Source organism: Canis lupus, chromosome 15 (genome assembly GCF_011100685.1).
Source record: "Canis lupus familiaris isolate Mischka breed German Shepherd chromosome 15, alternate assembly UU_Cfam_GSD_1.0, whole genome shotgun sequence".
NCBI lineage: Eukaryota > Metazoa > Chordata > Mammalia > Carnivora > Canidae > Canis > Canis lupus.
Genome location: NC_049236.1, coordinates 41,922,573 through 41,944,722, shown reverse-complemented (window position 1 = coordinate 41,944,722; position 22,150 = coordinate 41,922,573). Strand labels below are relative to the sequence as shown.

Below are 22,150 nucleotides of genomic sequence, written 5' to 3'. Positions count from 1 at the left end.
CTTGTTTTTTTTAAGATTTTATTTTTTTGTTTGAGAGAGAGAGAAAGAGAGAGTGAGTGGGAGAGAGCATGCACTGGTGGGGATTGAGGGCCAGAAGGAGAGGGAGAAGCACATACCCCCAGGACCCCGGGATCATGACTTCAGCCAAAGGCAGAGGTTCAACCAACTGAGCCACCAGGTGCCCCCTTTGGTTTGTTTTTTATTTTAATTGACGTAAAATTGACATACACCTTGTCAGTTTAAGGTGAACACCATAGTAATTTGATATTTTTAAATTTTTCAAAATGATCCCCACCAGAAGTCAGGTTACCATCGTCACCATCCAAAGTCATTACCATAGTATTGACAAAGAACCTGTGCTGTACATCACATGCCCATGACTTATTTTCTTTGTAATTAGAAGCTTCCACCTGTTAATCCCCTTCATCTATTTCTCCTGCCTCCCAACTCCTACCTCCTCTGGTAACCAACATTTGTTTCCTGTATCTATGAGTCTGTTTCCATTTGTTTTTTTTTTGTTGTTGTTGTTAGTATTTTAAATTCCTCATGTAAGTGAAGCCTTATGGTATTTGTCTTTCTCTGTCTGACTTATTTCACTTAGCATAATACCTTGGGTCCATCATGTTGGTACAAATAGCAATTTTTTTTCTTTAGAGTTTTCTTTTTTATGGCTGAGTAATATTCTACACACACACACGCACACACACACACACACACACACCACATCTTCTTTATCCATTCACCCACTGATGGACACTTAGGTTGCTTGCACATTTTTGGCTATCATAGTGAACATAGAGATGCATGCATCTCTTCAAATTGGTGTTTTTGTTTTACTTTTTTCAGATAAATACCTGGAAGTGGAATTGATAGACTGTATGGTAGTTCTGTTTTTATTTTTTTGAGGAACCTCCATACTGTTTTCCATAGTGGTTGCACCAATTTACGTTCCCACCAATGCTATCCAAGTTCCCTTTTTTTCAACATCCTTGCCAATACTTGTTATTTCTTGTCTTTGTGATAATAGCCAATCTGACCAGTATGGTTTTGATTTACATTTCCTTGATGATTAATGATGTTCAACATCTTTTTATGTACCTGTTGGTATGTCTTCTTTGGAAAAAATGTCTATTCAAGTCCTCTGCCCATTTTTTAATTGAGGTGTTTGTTTTTTGATATTAAGTTATGTAAGTTCTTTATATATTTTGGATACTAACCACTTATTGGATGTACGGTTTGCAATTATCTCCTAGTTGCTTTTTTTTTTTTTTTTTTGGTGGTTACCTTTGCTATGCCAAAGCATTTCAGTTTGATTTAGTCCTATTTGTTTATTTTAGCTTTTGTTGCCCTTGCCTGAAGAGATTGGTTCAAAAAAATACTGCTAAACCCAGTGTCAAAAAGCTTATTGCCTATTTTTTTTAGGACTTTTATGGTTTCAGGTCTTACATTCAAGTCTTTATTTTGAATTTATTTTCATGTATAAGATAGTGATTTAGTTTCATTCTTTTGTATGTAGATGTCCAGTTTTCCCAGTACCGTTAATTAGGGAGACTCTCCTTTTCCCCATTATATATTCTTTCTCCTTTGGCATAGATTAATTGACCATATATGCAAGGGTTTATTTCTGGGCTCTCTCTTCTATTTCATTGACCTATGTGTTCATTTTTTATATATCTTATTTTATTTAAATTCAGTTAATTGATGTATAGCATATCATTAGTTTCAGATGTAGAGTTCAGTTATTCATCAGTTGCATCTAACACTCGGTGCTCATTACGTAATATGCCCTCCTTAGTGCCAATCACCCAGTTACTCATATGTGGAATTTAAGAAACAGAGGATCATAGAGGAAGGGAGGGGGAAATAAAATAAGATGAAATCAGAGAGGGAGACAAACTATAAGAGACTCTTAACTTAGGATCTATGGGTTGTTTTCGTACCAGTACCATACTATTTTGATGACTATGGCTTTGTAGTATCATTTGAAATCAAGGCATGTAATATTTCCAGTTTTGTTCTTCTTTCTCAATTTCTTTGGCTACTTATGGTCTTTTGTAGTTCCATACAAATTTTAGGATTCATTGTTCTAGATCTGTGAAAAATGTCTTTGGAATTTTGATGGGGATTGTATTGAATCTGTTGAGTGCTTTGGGTAGTGTGGGCATTTTAACAATGTTAGTTCTTCCAATTCATGAGCACAGTATACCTTTCCATTTATTTGTGACTTCTTCAATTTCTTTCATCACTGTCTTACAATGTATAGGTTTTTCACATCCTGGTTAAATTTATTCCTAAGTATTTTATTCTGCTTGAGGTAATTGTAAATGGGATTGGTTTCTTAATTTTTATTCCTGATACCTCATTATTAGTGTATAGAAACACAACTGATTTTTGCATGTTTATTTCCTCTTCCACAGTTTTACTGAATTTTTTTTTTTTTTTACTAGTTCTAGTAGTTTTTTGGTGGAGTCTTTAGGGCTTTCTATACGTTGTATCATGACATGTGCAAAGGGTGATAGGTTTACCTTTTCCTTTCCAATTTGGATGCCTTTTATTTTTTTTTTCTTGTCCAATTGCTGTGGCTAGGGCTTCCATGTTTTGTTTTGTTCTTGGTCTTAGAGCAAAAAATTTCAGCTTTTCACTGTTGAGTATGAAGTTAGCTGTGAGTTTCTCATATATGGCCTTTATTATGTTGAGGTATGTCCCTTTTATGTCTGTTTAGTTGAGAGCTTTTGTCATAAACGGATGTTATATTTTGTCAAGTTGATTTTTCTGTGTCTATTGAGATGACTGTGTGATTTTAATCCTTTGTTTTGTTAATGTGTTAATGGTATATAGCGTTGACTGATTTGTGAATGTTACTTGCTTTTCATTGGTGGCACATCTCCATTGAGTGATTCCACTATAATTCTCCTAATCATTCCCCTATTGTGGGAGTTTAATTAGTTTATAAATTTTGGTGAATTTTTTTCCCCATAAGTTAGATCTCCAGAATTATAAAAACTGAGTCATGGGGCATATGTTGTTTTATGGCTATTCCTAAAGTAAGAGGCTTCTCTCTGGAAGTGCTTTTGTGAAGGATGGAGTGTGGATGTTGAACACAACCACCAGTCTGTCTTCCAGGCTTTTTGCCACCTCCCACCTTTCTCATCCCTTACACCACCAGCTGTACTCTTGCCAATGAGCATGCCAGAGGTGTGTCCACTCTTGGTTCATGGCCTTGCTGTATTTTCTGCTCTACATGAGGCAGGAATTTATTATTTCTTCCTTTAAACTTTCACCTTAGGTAAATAGCAGGTGGAACTTACCCCTTCTCTTTCTATCTGAGCCAAGAAGGATGACATTGGTCTTTGCTTTGTTTAGGAAATTACCTCTGTTTGTCTGGAAAGCTTCAGAGCAACTGTTATCTCTCTGATCTTACCTCCTCCACATACTTTTTCTCTCTTTAGTTGGGACCCTCACATTGGGCTACCTAGTCATCACTGTCAAGGGTGTATTTCTGCAGTTGGTGCCCATAAACAATGGTTCCATCATGTGCCCTTGGGGATTATGCAGAAGAGAGTGTGGCAAGAATACCTGTGTGAGGTTACTTATTATTGTGTTTGCTATACTCAGGGGTTTTCATTTTTAGTGCTTTGCACATAAGTAAATAATAATGATAAAAGCTGATGTTTGTAGAATCCTCACTGTATCCCTGACAGGGAAGGCATTGAACAAGGTCAGAATACCAGTAACTTTCTGGCCACTTCTGGCAAAGCACCATCATCTCTGATTTCATGTTTTACAACTTAACCTACTCACAGAACATAATTCTAAACTATGAAGTGATAATCAAAATTAAAAGATGTCATCATTTTAATTATCCATGTTTTCTCTTCAACTGTATGCCCTTAACAATCAAGGAGAAAATGCACTTCCTGGAGCACCTGGATGGCTTAGTTGGTTAAGTGTCCTACTTGAGTGATTTTGGCTCAGGTCATGATCTCGGGGTAGTAAGAATAAGCCCTGTGTCGGGCTCCACACTGGATGTGGAGCCTGCCTGAGATTCTCTTTCCCTCTCCCTCTGTCCCTCCCTCCTCTTAAAAAAAAGATATACTTCCTGAACTATAATATTGATGAATTTCATTTTTTGGAATTTTAGAATTAGTCGAGTTAGATTTCTTTTCAGGGTACATTTTGTTCATTTAAATGTTTGGGACAACCTCTATCATTTATTTGTTTTAAGAAACTATAGAGCATATTCTTGGCTTTCCTCACAAAGAATGGCTCTGTCAATGAAATCAGACTTTCTGAATGAGAAGCAGATGACTACCATGCATTTAAATTTGAGAATCAAAATACATAAATGATTTTTTTCATGACAAAATTGATGATAGCTGAAACATCACCAGCCAAAGACACTAAAGTTGAGGAGCTATAGTATTGTATTTTTTTTTGTTTTTGGCACTTAATAAAACCCACATATACATGAATCTTCCCATCTCAATTAGGCCTTGTGTGTCTACCCTATTTAGTACTGCAGCTTGTCCTTGCTTTCCCCCAGGACTGGCTATAACCTTCACTTGCTCTGCTTTGTGTTTTTCCCCTTGGCCTTGTTTTATCATAACCATTACAAAATAATACAGAAATCAGTTATCTTTTGTTTGTTATTTATCTCCCACAACTTAAATGTAAGCTTTGTAAAGGAAACTATCTTGGGTCTGTTTTTTTCACTGATATATATCAACCACCTGGGTTGATCAGTACCTGGAAGATACAACATATATTTTTTGCATAATCTGAGTGAAAAGTAATTGTATAAAAATATGAATGGTAGCTATACTAGCTAATTTTCATTGAGCATTTACCATGTATCCGAGGGTATGTATACATCATCTCTACCAATGCTCCCAACAAATTTATGAAGCAGGTATCATTAATATCACCAAATTACAGACAGGAAAAGGGAGCTTTAGAAACATGAAAGTAAATTGTTTAATCTTATAATCCATATGAGAACTTTGATATAAACCCAATAAGCCTGACTCCTGGGGACTCTATTTAAGCTGGGCAATGTTGCTTCTGTGTTATTAACTTACTGAGATACTATTATTATTGAGATTCTAGAGGATTTCATTTGGGAAACAAGGTTTCCCTATGTAAACATTTTTGACAACTGCTTCCCTAGATATATGAACCAAACCAAAGTCTTAGGTTTGCAACTCTAGGCCTTTAGCTGATTTACATGTGATTAAATTCTGTAGCATTTGCACTATTTCCCCCACTTTTGTTGCTTGGTTTTGTAAGGAAAAGTAAACAACTTTCAATACTTTAAGGACTTCCTTCTTTATATATATATATATATATATATATATATATATATATATATATATATATCCTGTTCCTCCTTTCTCTGTGTTTTATTGTGTTGTTTTACTTTGGTTGTGTGTGTGTGTGTGTGTGTGTGCTTGTGTTTCAAGTAGGCTCTATCCTGGGCATGGAGCCCAATGTTGGGCTTAAACTCATGACTTGAGATCAAGACCTGAGCTGAGATCATAGTTGGATGCTTAACCAACTGAGCCACCCAGACACCACCCTAGTTTCGTGTATTTGTCTGTGTTAATTCCAGTGATTTTCTCCTTCACACTCCCTATTCTCTTTTCTAGGAGAATGATATAAACCTGACCCACATTGAATCCAGACCTTCTCGCTTAAAGAAAGATGAGTATGAATTTTTTACCTATCTGGATAAACGTAGTATGCCAGTCCTGGGAAACATCATCAAGATCTTGAGGCATGACATTGGTGCCACTGTTCATGAGCTTTCCCGGGATAAGAAGAAAGACACAGGTAAGAAACAGAGGGATTCTACAACACAAGCAACTCGACATTCTCATCAAAAAAAATACTAGAAAAAATAATATCTACCACTGCAGGGGATTAAGCTACAGAAGGTATGTTAGGGACCTAGAGGAGTACGTAGCACATTTTAGACATTTAATATTTTTTTTCACTTCTTCAAGATAGTTATTTCTTATATTAATAATTTTCTTTCTCTTGCTGCAATTTTATATATTTTAAATTTTAGCAATCATGAATAAAGCTATTATGAACATTCATGTGCAGGTTTTTGTGTGGACATGAGTTTTTAGCTCCTTTGGGTACTTAGGAGTGTGATTGCTGAGATGAACTGTTTTTTCCCCAAAAAAATAATCAAAACACACTTTTTTCTACTGTAAAATCGAAAGTTTTTTTTTCCCCCCAAACAGTGAAGACTTTGGATCAAGGGGGTTTCAAGCTCTGTAGCTGAAAATAACATTCTAATTGGCAGAGATGTCTTAAAATGAGGAAAGATGTGGGTCTTCCCTTTGCACAGGCCATTGAAACATTTTCTAAAAGATACCCCCAAGGCCTTCCCAGCAGATCTCTTCTCTTCCTGCCCTTGTCCTCCTATGGCTATCACCAAGACAAGGAAAGTTTATTCCTGGATTTTGCCCCTGCAGAGTGTGGAGAGCCAAGCACACGGGCTCAGGTCATTGAGGGGCAAGCACTTGGAATTCCTCCTCAGATCAACCCTTATTTGCCTTCCTTTCCTTCCACCTCCCAAGCTGCTTTGCTGATGACCGCCTTCTCTTGCTGTTCCGGCCACCTGCTCGCAACAGGAGCTGCAGGCCCTCAGGACAAAGGGCCTGCCGGATCTTGGGGCAAACTCTGCCTCTGCTTGGAGCAGGTGGAGGCTAGGCCAGCTGGGGTCCTGGGGTAGGAAATCAAAGCAATTGAGCAGACAGGCAGCTCCTTGGGGAGCCAGGAAAGATGTATGTAGATCAGCTGAAGGGCGGGTAGCCTGAACTGGAGGCTCAGAAAAGAGGTTCTTAATGGAGATGTGCAAAAATAGTTAGGACTCCAGAGGTCCGGAACCAGAGAGTACTACACTTGGTGTGACTTTGGGCAAATGACTGACCTCCACGATCTCCCACTGCATCAAATGGGAGTAACAAGAATCTACCTTGTAGGATTGATGAAATAACACTGGTGGAACATTGGGAACCCTGTAGAGTCTGTTTAAGAATTTAATAGATTTCTCTATTCTTACCATTATCATCATTGTTATGATAAATCATGACCCAAGCACAGGAGTCATGAAAAGCCAACCTGTACACAACAACTTTTTCTGAGAGTCTGAGAACTGGCAGATGACCTCAAAGGTCCTACAGCCCAACAGACTCCTTAATATTTCATTGTAAAAAATCAGAGGCCATGACTTGCCTTCAGGCACAGAGTAAACTCTGTGTGGTTGTGGGTAAGCCTGTGTCAAGCCACCCCGGTGCAGCATACATCGCGGTAGGAGCTGGGGGGAGAAAGTCTCAATACTACCCTTTTGGAGGCTGCAAGGGCAACAAGACACCCCGGTGAATATAGTCTAGGAACAGGTGTTATGATGAGGGCAAAGTGATGGAATCTGGCAGAGTGTTGACATTTGAAACAGTTGACATTTGAGCTGGTGAAGACAACACTGGTAGGTCTAACCCTTGAAAACAACACGTGTCTCATTTTATTTATTCAGGTTGTTGGTCATCCCAGTGCCTACTGGCTGCCCCTATCTGACACAGCTTCTGGACTCCCGTGTCCTCAGAACAAAATAGTGGCTCAGGGTGCCCACAGTTCTGAAACAGTACTGTCATGCCACTGCAGAGAAGGGTGGCTCTTTGGATTTCTCAGTTTAGTGAACTGGAGTGTGGGCCCAGAAACAGATCTTTATAGGCAAAACAACCATCCCTTTGCAGAGTTGTTCTTTCCATGGAACTCAGTGGGAGAATGATTAGAGGAAGAAAAGCATCATGGTAGACCTGAACCTTTGATTCTTTCACTCGACAAAGTGCCCTTTCTTTTGAGGGGCTCAGATCTCAGGAGTGAGTCTGACAGCAGGTTGAAGTGGGAGATCTGAACCCCTTGAATCAATTAGGCTAAACCACTTTCCACTCTCATTTTTAAACCATTCAAAAGGCCATGTGGGTGATAGAAAATGAAAGTTTTCAGTTTCTTAATTGCTAAAGTTCCCCACCCAAAACAGCTTAAGGGAAGGTTAATTATGGTGACATGTTAAAGAAACCTCAACCTTCTAAAATGCCTCCTGGAGGAGCTGATGTGACTTTAATAGGATTTTAATCCAGAGAGTCTTTTGAATACTTGAGGTCTATTCTCTTGCTACCCTCTCTCCTGAGGACCTCAAAGCCTTCTTCTACCCAACATGAAAGAGCATTAATATCTTCCATCGATCAATCTACTAATCCTTTTACCTTTCCCTTTGAGTCTTCTGCATGACATTACGCTTAGAGGGGGGATGGAAAATCCCTACATGGAGGCAGATTGCAGGCAGGAGAAGCAGACGGACAGAATGTCTTGGCTAGACAGAGGTCTAGGATTATCACCTTTTGAGAAATGTATCCAATTGGAGCTATTTTCCAAGAGCAAATGGACATCTGGTGGATTTTGTTCAAGTTGTGGTAATTATAAGAGTCCTGCGGTAGAGGCAAAGGGAGTCCAAAGTGCCAGTATGACTATATTTTCTGTGGGGAGTGGAAGGGCTGTTTATATATTTATTCATCTTTCTGTCTGTTTATCTGTGTTTCTATCTGTCTGGCCTGGGAGCACTTAGGATTTTGTCTTTTTTATTTGTATCAATTCCTGAAGCAATGATTTAAGGGAAAAAGTTATTGTGAAGAGACAAGAGCAGCATCATTACACTCATTCCTTTCTCCTTCCCACCCCACCCCCCGCCCCTGTCTTCCGGCCCCCTTGCTGCTCCAGCAGTACTGCCAGGATGGGCAGGGCGCTGAGAAGGCTGAGGCTTCAGAGAAGTTATGGGGAGAGGAAGGATAGAATTCCTTGGAGGAGCCTGAAAAGCCCCTGGGGTTGTGGGCAAGATGGTACACATGCGTGAGTTTCAAAGAGGTCATGGTTCCCAAGGAGGTGAGGACCCTTAGAGAAAAGCTGCTTAGGGCTGTAGGGGCTCCAGATGGCTGGGCCACCCGTGCCTATCTTTCCTCTCTCCCTTCCTCTGTGCTTCCATTCTTGCTGCCCTCTTCCCTTTGTCCTCTTCTTGGTTCCACATCTTCTCTTGTGTGTTTCACTTTGCCCCAGTGACATCTCTCAGTGCTGAAGGTGCACGTGGCTCTGGGTCTGCAGGAGACCAAGGATCTGCATGTTTGTAAAAGGATTGACAGCCTTTTTCAGTCTACCTGGATGCTTGCTGGGTGTGTGGATGTTGTCCTAAGTCATGACAGCTGGGGATTAAACTTCTGTTTCAGCAGAAAGCCTTATGGACACAAGCAGACCCTCGGCTAAGAGGATAAGCCAAAGCAGGGGGGTGTGTACCAAGCCCAGAGTTGGAAACGGAGCCTCTTGGTGTGGTTGGTATGGGGCTTGCTACCTCACAGTCTATGAGAGTCAGCTCTATTTGCTGGTGAGCAAAGATCCGGGCAAACCCAGTCCATTTGCCAGATCACATGGCTCCGAGCTAAGGAAAATCATAAATTTATAAGCAGTCTCTCTATAAGAGGGATCCCTCATTTGGCTGCCAAATCCAGTGTTTTCAGAATTCTTTCCTGTTAGATATTTAAGCTTCACCACAGTCATCTCAGATAACTAGAGCAAGCAGATGCCACTATTCTCATTTTCAATATTAGGAAATGAGACACAGTGCTCATTTGGGACAGTGGAGACTCCACAATCCACGTGGCCATTCCAGTTTACCCCGTCAAATACCTTTTCTCTGTGTGACAAGTGTGTTCCCTCGGTTGAAGGAGGTGATAAGAAAATATGAGATGATTGTAACAACGTTGGTTTGCCATTCATGTTGGATTGAGGGAGCACATGATAGCCACTCAGAAAGGGCCATGAACGTAAGAGTCAAGACTTAGGGTTTGGACTCCTATTCTGTGTACTGCCAGCTAGATTTGAATCCTATCTGACCCTCTGACAGCTGAGTGACCTCATTACCTCTTCTTCCTCATATGTAAGATAGATCTAAGACTGACTTGGCCACTTTTTAGGGCTTATGGGGAAGATCATGGAAGATAGCCTGAAGGTTATGGCATTTGATGGATTGAACTTGCTTGAGTTGAGTAGCCCTTGAACTTAAACATCTTCAGGCCTCAGTAGGGAGGGGCTCTATGACCTACAACACCAGCCCACCATCAGGCTACTTGACACCATGAGCTGCACGGGTAGGGGCACTGACCAAGGGTAATGATTTAGAGTTGATGGCAGACACACCCTGGCTGGGTCCAGCCTCCCCTGGCAGCCAGAGAGACTAGTTCATGTGTGGGATGATGTGGGGGGGAGGGGCTCTGGGAATGACCTATCATTTCCAAACATTACTTCCTGTGAACACGATTTTGATGCTTCCCCTTAACCACTTGGCTGTGCGTCATGTTGGAAATAGCACTAGTCTAAGAGACAGAAGGCCAGCTTCTCCTGCAGGTTCCCTTCCTTCTTCACTACCTCCCTCTGTTCTTGCTTCCTTCTTTCTTTTCTTCTCCTCTTCCTTACCATTCTGACAATACCCATTACCCAAAACAGTATCCTCCTTTTTGGTTTGTTTGTTTGAATTCTCTTCAAAATATTTGTAGCATTTGGCCATGATACCCAAATCTTTAGTATTTTATAAATTATGTGGCTCCTACCTATTAAAATCCTAACTCTTGAGGGTTTCTTTCTCTTTCACTAACCATGGTTGGCTTTGCCATCTTCCACTCTTTCATTCATATCTATACCCTAATTCAGTTAATCATTCATCACTGAGCACCAACCCAGTGTCAACCACAGGATAGGGATGCAGTAGGAACAAAGATACTCATGGTGCCTAGACCCATGTGCCTTATTATCTAGTAGGTAGCTCCTAGGTGGCATGATATCTGTAGGAATAGGGAAGCGTGGTTTGCATCAGGGGCACTTAGGCACACAGAAGCCAGCCTCAGGCATGGTAGGGAGAAGGGGGAGCAGGATCAGGGAGGGACACCTGGAGAGACACAGACATGATAAGCAAGAGGCTTTAGATCGGCCATAACTCTGATCTAAAGATCTAAGACTGTAAGTGGCAGGTGCTCAGACTGAGTGCAGTGTAAGCTTTCAGGAACCAGAATTCAGTATCTGGGGATACAGTGGGCAAGTTGCTAGTATATTTGTTTATAAGATACGTGACATCTTCCAAAGGATATTGGGAGGATAGTGTCAGTTTAGGATGATAATTGGAAAAAGGATGCTGTGTGTCATTTTTTTACTTATTCATGATATCACACATTCCCATTCATCCATTCCATCATTGATTTATTTCAACACATTTTACCTCTTTACTTCATGCTAAGGTGCTTTCATTCGTTTGATTTTCATTCTTATTTTTTTCACTATTATTTTAACATATGAATGGAGAGATCACATGATCGGTCTGTCATATCACTGATGAAAGTGAGCCCTGAACTTACCACTCCTCTGCTCTGTCTAGGAGGAGGCAGGAACACTTGGTTCACCCGATCTTGCCAAGACCCTCCTGAGAGGCATTCCTTCTCTGGAAAAAAAGCAGAGGCTCCTTAGAAGAGAAAAATAAAACCCTCAAAAGTCTTCATCCTGCAGGATGTTGGCACACTACCCTTTTCCTTTTTGGGGAGTTTCTCTGTGAGGCTGGAGGCCATTGCCTCAGAGGAGACATCCAGGAGCCTGGGAAGACAGGATGGGAACACCCTTCTATTTTGGGTCTAGGAAAGGAGGATTTATTGCTCTCCCTAAGACAGGCTGGAGGCAGAAGTCGGGGGGAAGGCTGGGTGCCTCATTGACTAGACCCTGGGGCTGATGGACGTCTGTCTGGTGAAGGGAGGGGGTTCACCAGAACACTCAGCCTGCTCCTTGAACTGTTATAAACTTAATAGGCCTTCTCTGACCCATTGGTCAGGAAGCAGGCTCCCACCAGGCCTGTGGGGCCTCTTGCTCAGGAGCGCTCCTGAGCCAGCCACCCCTTGGCGTCCGGGCTGAGCAGTTGACCCCGACTTAATGAGACCACGACGTGGGTGTCCAGGGCCAGCTCTCTTGCAGGCTGCTTCCCTCGGAGCCAAATCAATATTTATTAATGATCTGTCCCCCTCCAGTGCCTCTGGCTTCACAGAGGGCCTCTGTTGTACCAGCCTGCCCGAGTCATTCATTAACGCCGAGCCTAGTGGCCGGTGAGGCGGTCAAGGGGCCCACAGAGGCCAGCCCACCGTGGAGATATTTGCAAAGGTCATTAATGAGCTAATCTGATTTAAGTTTTCAAGATGAAGGCCTGGGTCATTGGGGTCAGTCTCTATTCCCAGCACTCTGCCAGGGGTGGGCGGGGGAGAGGCCCGCCACTGCCACTGAAGAAGAGAAAGGAAATGTGAAGGTGTCTCCGAGGAGCTGAGAACTTTGCTGTTAAAAAGCTTCTACCCTTAGCTCCAGGTGGTCTTGGAATGGGAGATGAGGAGGACACAGGGCTGTCTTAGGGATTTTCTTCCAGAGCTTTAGATTCCTGCTCTAGTTCATGGCCCCCTTTCCATCTCCAGCTGAGAGATCAGGAATCTAAAATCACCCGCCTGCGACCTCTCACCTTATTCTAAGCCTGCGCAGCAGAGTCCTCATTCTGTAGTGAGCTCAGTGGTCTTGAACAAGTCCCTTCCCTTCTTTGAGCCTCAGTTTGCTCATTAATAAAGCAAAGAATCACATCTACCCCCTAGCATTGCTTCAAGAATTAAAACAGACCATGGAAGTAATGCACTTAGCACAGTATCTGTTGCATCCTAAGTCCTCAAAAAATTAACTTCAAAGGAAAAAAAAAACGGTAATTGTAATATTTGGTATAGAGGTTAGGGACACAAGTATGAACTCCAACCCTGCCACCAGCGGTCTCTGGGACCGTACTTAAGCAGAGAAGTGTCCCTGGGTTTTCTTCGTGAGATTCAAGTATAAGGATGGCAGATGGACCTACTGTGGGTAGGTTAATTCTCACCCCAACCAAGGAAGCAGGGCAGGGATTGGCTGCCTCACCCATTTCATAGAGGGGAAGCCAGAGTCTCAGGAATTTAGTAATTTGCTCAGAGTTACAGAGTTTGTGGGTGAGAGACAGGAAAGTTGGACACAGATCTGCCAGCTTCAAGCCTGGGGTGTGCACAGCATTTGCACAGGATGAGGTGTAGGCTCTGCAGCTGGGCCTGCAGCCACTTCACCTGCCCTGGGTCCCCTCAGCCTCTCCAGCTCTGAGGCCATGTGAGTGTCTTCAGCTACAGATGAAAGGGCCCTGCTTCTGCGGGACACCTGCTTCATCAAGGTGGAGGTGGCAAGAAGGACTCGTGTCTACCAACCATAGGCTTCCGCTGTTCCGCTGTTCTCTGAAAACTAGCCATCTGCCCATCCTTGAGGGGGCCCACCTTTGGTCCCCTGTGTTGTACATTGGCCTTCCCTTCTGTCTCCAGCCCTGGGGACTTCAAGCTCTGGCATCACACAAGAGATTAATGGTCTTGCAGCTTCATAGAAATAAATATGGATCTGTAGCCACAGAAACATGCAGTGGCTCTGCCTCTCCTAACTCTTGAGACACATACCTGCCTGCATATACGAGATGTATGATATATGCATATAAATACATGCGTAATGTTGAAATAATTAAATGCAACAGACTGTAAAAAAAAAAAAAAGTGCAGGCTTCATATAAATATGTCAAGGCTTGGTCCTGTGCTGTATGGGGTCCTCTGCAGTGTCCACACTGCTTGCTTCACAGCCTTGCTGAAAAGGACCTCGCGTCCCCCATTGCCAACAGCCAGAACCTGCCTCTCGGGTCTCATTTCCTTAAGCTCCGTCCTGCTATCCAAGGGCTTGGCTGGGAGACCCTTTCTCTTAGTTGTGAGGCCTGCCTGGAGGCTTCCTTCTCCCGCAGATGACACATAGGCTTTACCCAGCGACCTCTGGGAGATGATACTTTAACCTCAGGTGAGGTCTGGAGAGGGGACAGGAGAATGAGTCCAAAGGTAGGGCTGAGCTGCTGCCTGGAGAGCGAACCAGAACCATCATTCCTTGTCAGTGGGCCTCCTACAATGACAATAAGGATGATGATAAATCCAAATACATACAAAGCACTTGCGTGTGCCATACACAGCACTAAGCATGATTCATGCGTTCGTTCCTCTAACCGAGTGCACCCTGTTATCATAGTCATTTTACCAACAGGACCCTGGAGGGCAAAGAGGTTAAGTAGTTTGCTCAAAGTCCCAAAGCCACCAAGTAGCAGAGGCAGGATGTGGACCCAGGCAGTTCAGCTCTGAAGTCTGCACGGTAAGCCACTTGTGCAGACTGGCTGTGTACTGGGCCTTTTCTGGGTGGCGACAAGGCCCCAAGGGTGCAGGTGGGCGCCCCACAGCCTTGCAGGACTGCCTGCGAGATCCTCACAGCCTCTGTGTCAAGGCCTTGGGCTCTGTGGGCTGCTTCTAACTGTCTCCTCTTTGCCGAGACGTAAGTCCTTTGAGTTCTGCGACCTTATCTTTGATTTTTTTTTTTTCTCTTTTCCATCTAGAGATCTAAACGAAGTCATGGGGTCCAACTCGTGTTCTCCCTTTGGAGGAGAAAACAAAACCAAACCTTCCCAGAGCAGAAAATATGCTGGTTCTGCTGCCCTCTAGTGTTGAGTAGGGGGAGGCCCGCACCTACCTCTGAATGGGTGCATCGCGTTTCTCCCTGGGTGAGAGAAGAAAGGGAAATGGGATGGGAAGGAACACGGAGGCTGTCGTTCTGGAAGCAAGCAGGGTGGACACACTGGTGGAACTGCAAGAGTATTTTCATGTATTTCCCCTCTGGACAGCCTCAGCCTTTAACAGACATTCCTGTGGGGCTCAAAGACAAAATCCAGAGGGATTTATGGCAGTACCCCAGGTGTAAAGAAGGTGGAAACGGAGGCCCAGGCTGGGGAGTCTGCTCATATCAGAGCTGGACTGCAGCCCAGCTTCTGACTCCAGTCCGCGCCCCCCCCTTCTTCCTCTTCCTCCTTTATCTTCCTTTTTATCATCATCATGAAAGTCTTTGCACCTTAATGGTTGATGCAGATAAGCACTTACTGTGGACCCAGTCACTGCACTGGGATGTGTCACATTTGCTGTGACATGCAAAAGTGCAGTAATATCGAGAGATATTCTAATCCCTATTGGGAATAAAAAGTCAGGCTCTGGGACACCCGTGTGGCTCAGCGGTGGAGCTTTTGCCTCTAGCTCAGGGAGTGATCCCCGAGTCCTGGGATCAAGTCCCACATCAGGCTCCCAGCAGGAAGCCTACTTCTCCCTCTGCCTGTGTATTTGCCTCTCTCTGTGTCTCTTATGAATAAATACATAAAAAATCTTTTAAAAAATCCACTCAGGCTCTGAGAGATAAAATACTTGCTCAGTTACATAACAAAATAAGCCACAGACTTTCTAGTCTTGCTGGAAGACTTCCTACTCTGCTCTCTGAGCTAAGGGCAGAGTAAAAAAAAAAATTCCAGGAGTTCACAGGTGAACAATAGCAGTACTCACTACGGGCCTGTGCGGTTGCTGGTGAACCCCACGTATCCCCTCCTTTTACCTTAGATTGTTCCAATGAAGCAGGGCTGCAGGGAGCTACCATCATCCCCATTTCACAGCTAGGAAGACCGAGGCACGAAGAGAGTCAGTAATCCACTCTGGGTGCCCGGTGCTGAGTATAGGGACAGCACAGCAGCCTCAGGAGGCCAGCTCTGTGCCACAGTCTTGGTGGCGCTCAACTGACTGACCTTCCCTGAGGTAAAGGGAGGTAGGTAGCTGTGGACTCAGGATGGACCCAGGCTGCCCCAGACGCCCTGAGCTACGGTGAGCAGGCCAGTGTCAGGCCCAGACCCTCGCCCCGGGGCCCGGGGTCACAGGTGATGCATGAACCAGGGTCCCCCTCGCTGCCTGTCTTCTCCCGCCACTGTGTCCGTGAGGAGCCTCCTGCCCTGTTACCTGTTTCCAGGTACTTACTGCTTCTCTCCTGTCACCCCCCCACTAGAATGAAAGCCCCACAGGGTTGGGACCCCCTCACATCCTGTGCCTCCGGAGATGTGTTTGGGGCACCTCTCTGACAGGGTGAGGGGTGTCCTGAATCAGAAGGGGGGCAGCAAGACGAGGCTGGCGAGGCCTGTCCCTGGGGGCGGCGGCACCTGCTGGAATCATGGACCGATTCCCAGGGAAGAGACATGCTGGGTGGGGAAAGGGTGCCCTGGTGGGGAGCTGATGGGGTGCTGACATTGGGAGAAGCTGGGGTGGTCTCGGGGGGACCCTGAGCCCTACTTGAAGACAATAGGGTGTCCTGTCTCAGGTCCTTCCAAACCCCAGTAAGGAAGAGACCTCGTTTTCAGGGCTGACAACTGAGCTCCGCTGTACAAGGCAAAGAAGTGACGGACTCAGGAAGAAAGAAAAGCCTGGGGAAAAGTCCAAGAGACCAAGTGGGGAGCCAGGTGCCATGTCAGGTGAGCTGGACACGGTCATCGCAGAGTCCAGAGTGCAGCAGTCGGGCCTCCAGAGGCCCACGGACGGAAAGAATCATCCTGGTGGCTCCGTGTGCTCATCTGTAAAATGGGAACAGTGAGGACACCCGGGCCTGGGTGGCTGTGCGGGTCAGGCAAGGTGGCTCCCGTGATGGGTCTAGGACGGTGCCTGGTACCACATGAGGCCCGATAAGACTCTGCCGGAATCCTGCTGCAGGGTCCAGCCTTGAGAAGAGGCCTCCAGGCTGAGGGCCGTGGGCATGAGGCTCGGGAGGCCAGCCACAGCCGCTCCAACGCCCCACACTGGCGGGATGCGTACGTGGTCAGCAGGGAAGCACTGGGTCGCCCAGGCCTGAGTGCGAATCCGGGCACCCCTTTTCCTACGGAGGAACCCTGCGTTGGGTCTGCCACTTGACCTCTCTACGCCCCCGTTTGTGGCCTGCGGACACCGCCAATGCCCGCCTGGCGAGTTAACCGTTCAGAACAGCGCTCGGTGGCGGTTGTCATCGCTCACGGCGGCGGCCGACGGTTTTGTGCCTCCTATGGATGGAGCAGGGCTCTGGAGGGACCGCGGTTAGTGCAGTGGAAACCGCACCGCGGTGCGCGGGCTGCCCGCCTGGGGCGCGGACGGCGAGCACAGGTGACGGCGAGCACAGGTGGCACTTCCGCAGTCTGGTCACTAGATGGCTCGCATGCGCTTCCCCGTCCGCCTGCGCCTGGCCCCGCGGATCCCAAAGACCTGCCTGACCCGCCCGGACCTACGGACCTAGGGACCTACGGACCGCGGACAGACAGAAGCAGCGCCCTTTGCCTGCAATGTCCTGCGTCCTCGCGGTAACGCTCGCATTGAGAGATACCTGGAGGGATGAGCACTGGGTCTTAAACTGTACGCTGGCAAATTGGATTTAAATTTTAAAAAATGTAAAATAAAATAAAAGAGCTATCCCACCAAAATGGTAAGTGCGGTGGCAGCGCACGGTGAGGCCTCGAAAAATCACCTGCTTCTCTTCCTATTGATGTTGCCATTATGGCCATCTTCACAGTTAGGACTGAGGCTCGAGAGCCGAGGATGCAGCCTGGATTCCGAGCCAGACCTTGCTGACTACAAGGCAACGAAGTGAAGCTTGCTCTTGCTCTAAACCTCATTTCATGTAATGTTTGTTCTTCTCCGGAACATTGTATGGTCTCATTCATTTGGGGAATATAAAAAATAGTGAAAGGGAATAAAGGGGAAAGGAGAGAAAATGAGTGGGAAACATCAGTGAGGGTGACACAGCATGAGAGATTCCTAACTCTGGGAAAGGAACAAGGGGTAGTGGAAGGGGAGGTGGGCGGGGTGGGGGGGCAGGGTGACTGGGTGACAGGGAGTGAGGGGGGCACTTGACAGGATGAGCACTGGGTGTTATGCTCTATGTTGGCAAATCGAACTCCAATAAAAAATGTATAAGAAAGAAAGAAAGAAAGAAAGAAAGAAAGAAAGAAAGAAAGAAAGTCTCATTTCTGGGGGAGCACTGGGGGCCTTGGCGCCGCCCCGGCCGCTCCCCTCCTCTTTGTCCCCAGGTCTCCCTAAGCTCTGTGACTTAGTTTCCCTGGAGCCACCACTCACTTAACATCTTGTGTGACTTCAACAGGTCGGGTCTCGTAGGCTTTCAGGGCTGCAGGATTTCATCTGTACAGGAGAATCCTGACGCTTTCCTTGTTTTAGAGATTCTTTAGAAACTGCCAACTGGACCAGACCTGACGCCCCAGGGATGGTTGCTGTCGTGAGCGCCATGGAGTCAGCATGACCAGAGCTCCCTCTTCCTTCCTCCATCCCTTCTCCCTACCCCCTTCATTCCCTCTCCTCCCCGAGCACCTGAACCACAGTGTGCTCACGCACAGGTCCTGGCCTCATGCACCTTATAGGGTGTCCTAGTCTCCCCCCCATTCCTGGGACCATTGCACCCCACCTGTGTCTTCTTCCCCATAGGCCACACTGGCTTGTGCATCATCCCCTCTCCCTACTAGGGCAGCTCCAAAAAACAAGTCTGCAGATTCTTTACCTACTATGGGGCACCATCAAATCCTAAATGGCTTGACTCCATTTTTCTTCATCAGTGACTTTCACACTGGCTTTGGCCTCAAAAGATTCTTCCAGGATGATGCCTGGGAGCCCTTGGGAGGGAGACATGTGATGGGAAGGTGGGATCACGAGGGGAGTCTTGTGGGCTTATCCTGGCTTGGAACAGAACAGCTCTGGTTTCATCTAATTTATATTCAGAGGTTACATGCAATACTCTTCTACTAAAGAAAACCATAGGGGACACCTGGGTGGCTCAGTGGTTGAGCATCTGCCTTCGGCTTAGGGTGGACCCCTGGGTCCCAGGATCAAGTCCCACATTGGGCTCCCCACAGGGAGCCTGCTTCTCCCTCTGCCTGTGTCTCTGCCTCTCTCTTTGTGTCTTTCATGAATAAATAAATAAAGAAAAGAAAACCACCAGGAATCATGCTACTATACCATCATGGAGGGGAGGGAGGTAAATTTTGAGATAATTCAGAGAAAATCTTCAGGAAAGAGATTATACTGGGGAATATGTTCTAAAATTATTTTCCAAGGTGCTAAGTGAAATAAACCAGACAGGGAAAAACAAATAAAGCAAGGTATCCCCTCTACATGTAACTTAAAAAAAGCCTACCAAACTCATGGACATAGACAGTAGATGAGTGATCACCAAGGCTGGGGGCTGGAAGAGGTAGGGAAGGGTTAGTAAAAAGGTATGTTTTAGCTCTAAGGTGTGTGAGATCTGAGGACCTAATGTAAAACACGGTGACTGCAGTTGATAATGCTGTATTATATAACTGAAGTTTGCTAAGGTAGTAGAACTGAAATGTTTTTACTAAGATAAATATGTGTGAGTTGATGGATGTGTTAAGTAGATGGGGGAAATGTGTTCGTGATGTATATCCATGTAAGGTCATGATGACGTGCACTTTAAATATCTCATGATTTTATTTGTCAGGTATACCTCAACAACGCTGACATTTAGGAAAGTTAGTTTTCAAGGAAAACGGGAGTTAACTTCTGTATTAATCGGGTGGTTATATGGGATACCACTGGCCCGCCATTGGTCTAATTGCAGCTGATTCATGCTTCTGACCTTGGTGAGGCCTTTGGCGGTGTCCTGCCAACCTTCCGTTCAAGGCTTTGCCCTTTCTGTGTTTCAGTGCCCTGGTTCCCAAGAACCATTCAAGAGCTCGACAGATTTGCCAACCAGATCCTCAGCTATGGAGCTGAACTGGATGCAGACCATCCCGTGAGTCCTTGCGCCGGTGGCCCTCCCAATGAGATCCTCTCAGTCCTCCCCGCCCTGACTATGCTCCACTCCCTGATCCCCGGCAGTGTGTCTTCATCTGTTTGCTTGTATGACAGACATGTATAGAGTGTCTTCTTACAGCTGGTCACCACCATTGTTTCATGGTCAATATCCTTGATGAAGCAAGTATGGATTGGCCTCCAGAAACCAGCGTGTGTGTACACACACACACACACACACACACACACACATATCTAAGTGATCTTTCTTTCTGACTTCACACAAGTACAGAGGTTTAATTCAGGAGTTTGGGAAACAGTAAACCACTGACAACTCTACGAGGAACAGCATGGCAGGGGTGACCTGGGAGCTGGGTCCTAACACCTGAGCAAAAAATGCAAAGAGAATGCAAAGAGAACAGTATATGCAAAGGCTCAGTGTCCTGAAAGTATCCAGACTATTTTGTGAGGGCTGGCTGATACCTTAGGTGGGAGGGCCAGATTTTTAAAAGGTCTGATGTGGGGCCCCCGGGTAGCACAGTTCATTATGCACTGGATACTTGGTTTTGGCTCAGGTCATGGTCTCAGGTCATGGTCGCAGGGTCATGAGATCAAGCTCCATATCGAGCCCTGCAGTGGGAGCTCTGAGCTCAACAAGGACTCTGCTAAAGCTTCTCTCTGCCCCTCCCTGTGCTTGCTCCCTCTCTCTCTCTCATTCTCTCAAATAAATAAATGAATAAATAAATAAATATTTTAAAAAGAAATAAAAAAACAAGAGTCCTGATGTATCAGACAAAGAAGTCAGACTTTGTCCTGTGTCCAGAGAGCAGGAGAGCAGGTCTTCTGGTTTCTGATGAGAGGATCAGGGTAGGGGAACTTCATCACCATTTTTCGTGAGGTGGAGAATTCAGTCTGGACTCAAGGCCGGGCCCATTCTGACATTCTCCAGGTGAAAAATGCCACCATGATATTGGCTGTCACTCACTCTCTGCCCAGGCAAATGGCTTCTTAGTCTCTACATGACTTGGAGGCCGTTGTCAGCTACAGCAGTTTAGTGCAACTCTGAGAATGTCTGCATGTGGCCTGGAGTCTGTTTTCTTACATCTCTAGGGGCCTTTACAGGTGAGTAGTTGTGAACTTGCTCTTCACGAAGGCTCTTTGCAGTAAGCAGAGCAGATGTGTCCACTTCACAGATGCACTGAGGCCCAGTGGGAGTAAAATGACTTTTCTAAGGTCCTGTACTAATCTTTGTGTCTTAAGACCTTTAACCCAGTGTTCGCTGTGCTAGAAGACAAAGGCCTAGCCAGGGGGCAGAAATTGCAGTGCTTTCCCAGAGGCAAAGAGAGTGCTATTTCTAGAGTAGGCCAGCGTTTTAAAATACAAACAAGTGTTGCTAATTCTAGTTCACATAGTAAACCCCTTATTGTGAACTTAAAAATACAGAAAAGCATGAGGAAGAAAATGAAGATCACCCATAATGCCAATGATTTCTCTTTTCCCCTTGGTGGCATTTTGCACTTTTCTTTTTTTACAGTGAGAAACTGTTTTATTAACAGGAACAAAGGTGAATTCCCTCATGACACCCAGACTTCAAAATAGAAAAAAAAATTCACCTATTGTCACACTGTCCCGAAATAATTGTTGTTGATTTTGGTGTGCTTCCTCCCTAATCCCCTCATCCCTTTCCCCCATCTCTTTCTGTTATTTAGATATTAATATATGTAATCAGATGAGGCATATCATGAAATTATTATATATGTGATTTTTTATGCAATGTCATAACTTACTAAGCAGCCCCTGTCAGCAAGCGTGTTTCTAGTCTTCCCATTACAGTCGTTTTCTGGTCCTTGCATCCTGACAAGGAGGCCACACAGCTTCCTTGATTCTCACTTGTGAAGCGACTTAGTCTCAGGATAGGAATCATATTTTAGACTCCTAATATATATATATACTTCAGTACCTTCTCCCCCAAAACACTAAAGGTAAGGTTGGATGATTTTGATCCCTCTTCACCTTTCTGGGGACAGTGCGGCCTTCTCCTTGTGGGGCCCAGGGGTAAGAGATGTGCCCTCTGGGAGAGGCTCTAGATCCCCCTTGAGAGGTCTTTGGCGGTGGGCTGTGGGAGCAAAGCATCTGCAAAGAGATCACTCCTCTGAAAAAGCCATCTGGCCACGTTGACCCAGTCCGTGGAGTCCACCCATCAGAACGTTTTCTCCTCTTACCAGCCTCCGGACCTCCTGCCCTGACCCTAGATCCTTCTGTTGGCCACACTTGCTGCTCACTTGGGGTGGAAGGGAAAGAGGAAAGAGGCCCCAGACATGGACACGTCCCTCCTCTCATTCTTATGTCTC

The 22,150-nt window shown here is 45.3% G+C and overlaps 1 protein-coding gene across 1 annotated transcript in view; it reads left to right on the top strand.

Moving 5' to 3' along the window:
- Positions 1-22,150, top strand: part of PAH (phenylalanine hydroxylase) — an 80,566-nt gene that overhangs the window by 18,102 nt on the left and 40,314 nt on the right. Inside the window, exons 3-4 of the mRNA XM_038558862.1 lie at positions 5,646-5,829; positions 19,712-19,800. Of these exons, the coding sequence (XP_038414790.1) occupies positions 5,646-5,829; positions 19,712-19,800 (273 nt within the window). The remainder of the gene's footprint in view (positions 1-5,645; positions 5,830-19,711; positions 19,801-22,150) is intronic.